The 8695-nt window shown below is 40.2% G+C and overlaps 1 protein-coding gene and 1 long non-coding RNA gene across 2 annotated transcripts in view; one reads left to right on the forward strand and one right to left on the reverse strand.

The window, feature by feature from the left end:
* The window catches only part of batf (basic leucine zipper transcription factor, ATF-like), a 6885-nt gene extending 1952 nt beyond the window's left edge, over window positions 1-4933 (reverse strand). The window contains exons 1-2 of the mRNA XM_017451341.3: window positions 4626-4933; window positions 2850-2954 (exon numbers count right to left, since the gene is read on the reverse strand). Of these exons, the coding sequence (XP_017306830.1) occupies window positions 2850-2954; window positions 4626-4691 (171 nt within the window). The 5' untranslated portion in view covers window positions 4692-4933. The remainder of the gene's footprint in view (window positions 1-2849; window positions 2955-4625) is intronic.
* On the forward strand, window positions 1332-6656 carry LOC128635101 (uncharacterized). The gene is made up of 3 exons (XR_008397962.1): window positions 1332-1410; window positions 1761-1827; window positions 6634-6656. It is a non-coding gene; the product is annotated as an uncharacterized LOC128635101 (long non-coding RNA).
* The last annotated feature ends 2039 nt before the right edge of the window (window positions 6657-8695 follow it).

The raw sequence follows: 8695 nt of genomic DNA on the forward strand, positions 1-8695 counted from the left end.
GAGCTGTTAGTATAGAAACGAAAACAGGGAGCCAACGTAAGTGCGCACTACATAGTGGACTGTATGTTAGCAATAGCATTTCAGTGTTTAGCATCTAGGGGTTGAACATGATAATGTCTGTATCATAAACTGAAAGATTATTTTTTTAAAAATTTTGGATCTAATTCGATTGGATAACATTACAGTTAGGAATGCAATTTTAGCATTAAAGTAGGTTGTTAGCATGAAGAGATCAAGGGCTAGTCGACGTAAGATGAGCGCGACAGTGACATTTTACGGTAAGATGTTGGAGGTGAGTTGTTTTGTTCGACATGGAGGTGTGAAAAACATGGGGCAGAAAGAGCGATAAAAAGGCATCGGAGCTCCCACTAACCTGCGGCGTAGCCTTCCAGTTAGCGTTAGCGTTAGCCTTCTGGTGTTTGGGGTTTACCCTCTGTGAGTGACGCAAGTCAATCATCACTCCTCCATGTTTTACGAGAAATGACGGTCGACTCGTCCCCCCCTACGACCCACACTGACATGCTGAGGTGTACTACAGGAAACGTGTCATATAGAGGGAAATTACAGCTTCCTGTTTATCACTCATAGACTGTGAAGAGAGAAACCACAGTGTGTGTGCTCTCAAAATTTCAAAAACACACACACACACACACACATGGCCTTCATTTACATTTGACATACACACATGCTGGAGCAGATGTACATGTTACATGTTTAATACAGAATTGCAGAAGTTTTAAACTTTAACTAGCAAAGATCTCACATCATGAGGTGTATTTTTAAAATCAGATCAGCGACAGCAGATTGTATGGCGTCTTTCCCAGCAGGACTCTCTGACTAGCCCAGGTTATCAGATGAGAAATGCTATGTATTGACATCCGTTAGCAGAAACACAGTTCTCGCTAATCTGATTAGCCCATGTGCGTGGTATTATCTCCCACTAGCCTCTCGTTCTGAGGAAACCCGAATCTGATGCTCACTGGTGTGCTCAAGGACACGCTGGTAGATTACTGAGAAGTGACCAATGGGGAATTTAAGCCTCCTGTAATATGTACTTTTGAGCTACGAAGTGTCCCATTAGCATTAAATCTACAGGGCTAACATTTACATTTACTGTAATTTACTGTCCCGTTTTATCTAAAACAACTTAAAGTTGAGCCGTTGAGAGTTAAGAATCCAACTAGCTGGCAAAAACCTCCTTAGGTAATGTTACCTAGCTAGCAAAAACTTCCACATGTAACTTTAACTAACTAGCATAAATCGCCTAAGGTAACTTTAACTATCAAGCAGAAACCTCCTGAAGTAAATGTATCTAGGAAAACCCAAATGAGGTCAATTCTAGCTATCAGAAATTTTTTTTAGCTATCAGAAAGCTACTGAGGTGAATTATCTAGCAAAAGACCTCCTGAGGTAAGTTTAACTAGCTAGCAGAAACATCCTGAGGTAAATTTATTTATCAAAAACCTTCCTGAGGTAAGTTTAACTAGCTATCAAAACCATCCTGAGGAAAATTTATCTAGCAAAAACCCTGCTGAGGTAAATTTAATTAGCTAGCAGAAACATCCTGAGGTTAATTTATCTAGCTAGCAGAAACATCCTGAGGTAAATTTATTTATCAAAAACCTTCCTGAGGTAAGTTTAAATAGCTATCAAACACATCCTGAGGTAAATCTATCTAGCTATCAGAAGCATCCTGAGGTAAATTTATCATCCTGAGGTAAATTTAGCCAGATTATTTACATGTTTTCATTTTTTGCTAGCCAGAGTAATGACAGCATGGTGTGTGAAATGCGGTGGTCTACGTCACACAGGAGAGAGTGAAAGGACGTGAGTAATAACACTCCTACACACACACACACACACACACACACACACACACACACACACACACACCTAGTGAAACTCATGTCAGCCTCAGACACTCCACAGTAAGATGTACTATATTATATATACAGAATATAAAAGTTGTTTATATCTAGATTTAGACTCTTGCTTCCTCAGATAAACGCTCTGCATGACAATGAAGGACATCGAGTGTTTTTCAGAGCAAGAGTGATGCAGTGTGGAGCTGGGTAGTGTGTGGTTGAGTAGGGTGGGGCAGGGTGGAGGAGAGCTAACTGTTACAACTGTATACACTGACTGATGACAAAGCACTGACACTGGAGACTCCTTCCTTAAATGTCTTCTCACAGAAAACTTAATTTTTCAGGCTGTTTATTATTAGTTGAACGTCCACTGTACACGCCCCTGTGAATGAGCTGTTACTATAGTGACAATATCGTAGCCGAACGAGCGCCTTAATTTAAACCTGTTAAAGGAAATTAATCAACACCTTCTAACCAATCAGAATCCAGAATGGCTTTAAAAACAACAGAATTGATAACAGTGGTGTTTTTACCTCGGAGACGGTGTGAGAGTAATAAAGACCGTGACTAACAGAGCCAAAAGGGTATTTTTTTGTTTCTGAAGTGGAGAAAAATATTCAGAGAGTTGCTGAAGTGTCGAGTTCTGTAACGAGACACGATCGTGTGGTTTGTCATGCGATGTTTCCCGCCCACTCCATCTAATTAATGCCAGAAACGGAGGCAAAAACACGAGCGAGTGTGAAATTCGACAGAAGCCATGACGCATCGCCACATGCTCAACACAGAGCCATGTAAATATACGAGCTGGACAGGAGCGTTAGCCTTGCTAACCCCGTTGGCTTCACATGCATGAGCGTCGATCTGATACACAACATGTCGGTTCTCATTAATCCTCTGTTCAGGTTCTGTTCTGTTCCCAAAGGTGTGCGCTTGTATGTGCGTGTGTGTGTGTGTGTGTGTGTGTGTGTGTGTATAGGTTCTCACCAGATGCAGATTGTCTGCTTTCTGCGTTTGTCTCAACCTGCTCTTCTGAGCCGCGATGCGATTCTTCTCCCTCCTCATTACTTTCCTCATATCCTCTGATGATCCCTGGATTAAGGTCAAAGGTCAATCATGTATTAGGGTAATCTTGACATTTTGAACTTAGCAACTCATCATGCTAACCAGAGTTTTTTTTTCTTCTGTGAAAAAGCTTATAGTTTTAGTGCTAGCAGCTAGTATGCTAACAAAAATAAGTTTACTATAGGAGATTACTGCAAGCTGGTACCACAGAACATAAGCTAACCACTTAGCTGGCTAATCTTAGCAGCAAGCTTTCTTGCAAAAACCAGATAACCCTGATTAGCCTATCATGTACACAAAAGGACAGTATCTTTGTCAAAAGTAATTTATGCTAGGTCTGTGGTCAGTAATCAGCGTTAGCCAGCTAGCTCAGGTATAAAATGACAAAGTTTTTTTTAGGAAAGCTTTATTAACTCTAATGTCTGGTGACTAGCATTATTGTTAGCATTGCTAGCAGAGACGAAATGTCAGAAAAAAGTTCCTGTTTGCACAGGATGAGTGAATGAGTTGGTTGTGAAAGTGGGCCTGTGTGTGATGTGTGTGTGTGTGTGTGTGTGTGTGTGTGTGTGTGTGTACAGGATGTAACGATGAATGAAGGCTAGTAGGACAGTTAGCACAGCAACATTGCATTGCTAGCAACCGGACATATATGTAGCAAGGTGTGTGTATGTGTGTGTGTGTGTGTGTGTGTGTGTGTGTGTGTGTGTGTGTGTGTAAAAGAGAGAGAGAGAGAGAGAGAGAGAGAGAGAGAACATAATATTGAATGCACGCTAAGCCCTAGTTAGCATGGTTAGCAAGCAGTATTAGCATTGTTAACGGTTTGTGTTTGTGTGTTTTCAGTGTGTTGTCCATAACGGCACTTTCACTATCACTAACCACCATCCTGTTGTCTGTCTCTCCATCTGTCTGTCTCTCTCCTCATCTAACTCTCTCTCCATCCATCTGTCTGTCTGTCTGTCTGTCTCTCTCCACCTTTCTGTCTCTCTCTGTCTTTAAGTGTCTCTCCATCTTTTCGTCTGTCACTTCACCTTTCTGTCTCTCTCTCCACCTTTGTCTCTCTCTACCTTTCTGTCTCTCTCTCCACCTTTGTCTCTCTCTACCTTTCTGTCTCTCTCTCCTTCTTTGTCTCTCTCTCCACTTTTCTGTCTCTTTACTTTTCTGTCTCTCTCCACCTTTCTGTCTCTCTCTCCACCTTTGTCTCTATCTGCACCTTTCTGTCTGTCTCTCCACCTCTCTTTCTCTCGACTTCTCTGTCTCTCTCTCTCCACCTTTCTCTCTCTCTTTCTCCATTTTTCTGTCTTTCTCTCTGCACCTTTTTGTTTCTCTCCATATTTTGCACAAAACATCAAAAGCTGTTACTAGTTTTATTCCCAAAGTAAATCGAATTAGAAGGTCAAATGTCACGTCCTGTCTTAGCGTGTGTATTAGTGTGTGTGTGAGAGAGAGAGAGGAAGAGAGAGGTATGTGGACGAGGTTCAGCAGTAAGGTGCTGTCCCTTCAGAGTAATGGAATGAATGAACAAACTCACGTGGCACGATAGAGAGATAAAAAAAAAAAATGAAAGAAAGTTGAAAAGTTTGGAAGATGAAGACGTGCATGAGAGAGAAAATAAAACGTGCACACAGACATGCATGCACTCAAAACAGAGAAGAGAGAAAGATTCAGAGATGATGGAGGGATGATGATGAAGAGTCGTACCTGTTTGTGTCCTGGTGATGGAGATTTGGTGTAGCCAGTATCATTACTGTCTGAACCCTGAGCCATACCACTCTTTTCTTCTCTTTAGGCCTGCGCGCTCTCTCGCTCTCTCTCTGCTCTCTCTCTCTCTCCTCTTTCTGGCTCTGTCGCTTTCTTGCTTTCTTCTTTGTTCTCTCTCTCCTCTGTGTGCGCAGAGAAGTGTGTTGAGACGAGCTCAGTTCAGCGCTTAATGCACAGCAACAGTTCCTCCTCCCCTCTCTCTCCCTCTCCCTCTCTATCTCTCTCTCTATCTCTCTCTCTCACTCTGTCTCTCTATTTCTCGCTCTTTCTCGAGTTAGTGGTGTGTGATGTGGTCTAAGTAAGAAAATCTCTCACTCGCGACTGGAAGTCATGTGACACTTGGAAACTTTGCATTATAAAAAGACAACAAAACCCCAGAAATAGTCCAGACGCAGAAAATTGAGTAAACGAAAACAAAGGACTTTTTTTTCACCTCTGTTAAAAATACAAATTATTCAAATTAGATTGTGTGCAAAATTACAGCAGTTCACAACTGCTCATTTACATTTCCAGTCATCAATTTCTGGATTTTTCTCTCCACTGAGCTGTACTACAACAACAACAACAATAATAATAATAATAATAATAATAATAATAATAATAATAATATTAACGTTAAATAATATTAAAGTTGGGACAGTTTGGAAAATACTAATAAAAACACAGTGATGTGTAAATGTACTTTGACGTGTATTTAAACAAAAACATATAAAGACGAGGTATTTGATGTTTTATCTAATCAGTTGCATAATTTTTTTTTTTTAAAGATAAACGTTTATTTTGAAATTGATGCATGCAACATGTTCCAAAAAAGTTGGGACAGGGACAATTTAAGACTAATAGCGATGTGAGAAGGTGAAATAAGAAGGTGATGTGAAACAGGTGAGGCAATCATCTAACCTGAGTATATAAGGAGCCTCCAATAAAGATCTAGTCCTTCAAGAGTAAGGACAGGTCGAGGCTCGCCGATCTGCCAACAGATGCGTCAGCAACCAACACTCTGAGAAGAACATTCCCCAAAGACATATCGGTAGGATATTGGGTGTTTCACCTTCTACAGTGCACGATATAATAAAAAAATCCAAGGAATCCGGTTAAATTTCGGTGTGTAAAGGGCAAGGCCAAAAACCGCTTCTGAATGTGCGTGATCTCTGATCCCTCAGACGTCACTGTCTTAAAAACCGTCATGAGTCTGTAATGGAGATCCTGACATGGGCTCGGGAATACTTTGGTACTTTTCAATACTTTTCATAAGTCGACACCATTCACCGCTGCATCCACAGATGCAGTTTAAGGCTTCACTGTGCAAAGCAGAAGCCATACATCAACACTGTCCAGAAGCTCCGCCCACTTCTCTGGGCCCGGTCTCATCTGAGATGGACAGTAGCACAGTGGAATCGTGTTTGATATCCATGAGAGCTGAGTATTTTACCAAGGGTGCCAATATTAGTGGAGGGCACTGTAGATTAGAAGTTATGCACTTTTTATATTACTCTTCCCGACTCATAATACACAAATAAAGTCATGTTAAAATAATACTTAAGTGCAGTAACGAATATCGTTCATCGCTGACTTCTCCCAGCCTCAGCTCTGTGATCTCATTCAGACCTGTCCGGAAATGTTCACTACAAGAATGAGCTTTTATTTGGATACCATCAGCTATTGGCAAGTATTGGCACCCTTGGTAAAGAATGATAAAAATGCTTATTATATTAGCTTAAATTGGAGAGAAATCTAAACCTTTAATTGAAGTAAATTTATTCTAAGAAACTATATATATATATATATATATATATATATATATATATATATATATATATATATATATATATATATATATATAAAGTGTCAGAATTTTTGGCACCCCTGCATTTCGTAATGTGTGCAACCACCCATTGTTCCTATTTATTTATTCATTTATTTATTTAATTCCCTTCCTCTGTTTTAGCATGTTGATATCTCTGGTGTTGGACGAGGAAATGGAGATGATATACAGTTTAGGACAGAATTTGGCATTGTGTAGGGAACAGAAGGTTGAGGTACCATGAAGGCTCAAATGCTTCTTTTAAAGCAGCAGGACTTTAGTTCACAATGAGCTGCAGTGTCCACTTTACACCGTGTGGTACTCTACACCAGGGGTTCCCAAAATATTCCAGGACAAGGCCCCCTAAATGGCATTATCTTTTGACCGAGGCCCCCCTTTTGCAAGATGTCTTTAAAACACATTAAAAATACAGACTTCTGAAAATACCCCCCCCCTGTTTTTAATTAATAATTAAAAACAAATAGTTATCTAAATATATATATCTGTATATAATAGTTATCTAAATATATATATCTGTGTATATATATATATATATATATATATATATATATATATATATATATATATATATATATATATATATATAAATAATGTATTTAATTCCTTTTCACACCAAATTGTTGAGTTCCCTGGGCGGCCCCTGGCGGCCCCCAAGGGGCCCCACTGCTCTACACCACCACACACACCACCACACACAGCTCGTGTTCAGCAAGTGTGCAGGACGACGGTGGCGGCAGGACGTCTCCCCATCTGACCCCGACACACGCTGCAGGAGTTTCTGCCGAGCGGCCATGAGGGAAAAGTGAGCGGAAAACATGCAAAGTGCCTGGTTTCAGTTACTCGCTGTGGAAATTTCTTTCAGCTCAATTTATTTTCTGAACTTTTAGAAAGAAAAGATGAAATTAGCACTTGGGTTTTCCTGAGCTCTGCTCGAAAATCACGTCTCACGGCGTCATTACGGGGAAGAAAGAGGAGGAGGAAGAGGAGGAGAAAGAGTGTGTAGTGTTACATGTGTTTATTTAATAACAAAAAATCAGAGAGAGAGAACAGAAAGAATGAGTGAGACACAGAATGAAAGAGAGAGTAAAGTAAGAATGAATGATAGACAGAGAGAGAAGAAAGAATGAATGAGAGATTGACAGAGAGAGAGAAAAGAATTGTTGAGAGTCAGAGAAAGAGAGAGAACAGAAGGAATGAATAAGACAGAATGAAAGAGAGACAGAGAGAGAAGAAAGAATGAAAGGATGAAAGACAGACAGACAGAGAGAGAGAGAGAGAGATCAATTTCAGATCATACGGTAAAAGGCAGTGCGAGTAAGAGAGCATGAGCACAAAGGTCATCTGTGTGTGTGTTTGTCTGAGTTTATTAGATGCAGGTGATTCCCCTCAGTGTGTGTGTGTGTGTGTGTGTGTGTGTGTGTGTGTGTGTGTGCAGTGTACATACCAGCAGCTGCACTGTGTCATGCTTTGTGAGTATGGTGCAGTGTAATAACACCACCTGTGTGTGTGTGTGTGTGTGTGTGTGTGTGTGTGTGTGTCTCCGTGTGTTTTCTTGCCTGCAGTTACTGACAGTGATGCACCACGCCCACTGACACACACACACACTTTCCCCGACATGATGTCACATCAGTCTGCAGCCAGCTATGTGTAGTGATGTCATCATGTGCACCGCTATAACGTGACACTAACTTAATTTAGCTAATGCTAATTCCAAAGTAATGCTAACGCTAACGCTGTTTCACCTCATCATCATCATCAGATCAGATTATAATCAGAGAGTCAGATTAGATTTTTACTTTAATAAATGTTACTGGAGTCCAGTAATAGAGGTGTAATAACATGTTCATTAACAATAATAATATTAACACCATATTTATCGCTATTAGCCGTCGCCTCGCCGCGTTCTCCTGCACACGCTGCTCATTTCATACAGCTGTTTCTGGACAGATGTTCAAGTTCAGCTTCATATAAGTAAGTAAGTAGGTCTCAAACTAATCTTTACAAGTAAAAGTGAAATCGTTGTGTAAATATCGAGTATTTGTCTTTGATTAAAAAAAAAAGAGATGCTAAAAAGTTTGTCCAGAACCGACAGTGTGTAAATTCTTATTACGATATATAAAATCATGTATATCTGAATGTATTTGTGTTTGGCCGTGCAGTCACTTGTATGGAGGGAGAACTTTAG

Source organism: Ictalurus punctatus, chromosome 2, assembly GCF_001660625.3.
Source record: "Ictalurus punctatus breed USDA103 chromosome 2, Coco_2.0, whole genome shotgun sequence".
Taxonomy (NCBI): Eukaryota; Metazoa; Chordata; class Actinopteri; order Siluriformes; family Ictaluridae; genus Ictalurus; species Ictalurus punctatus.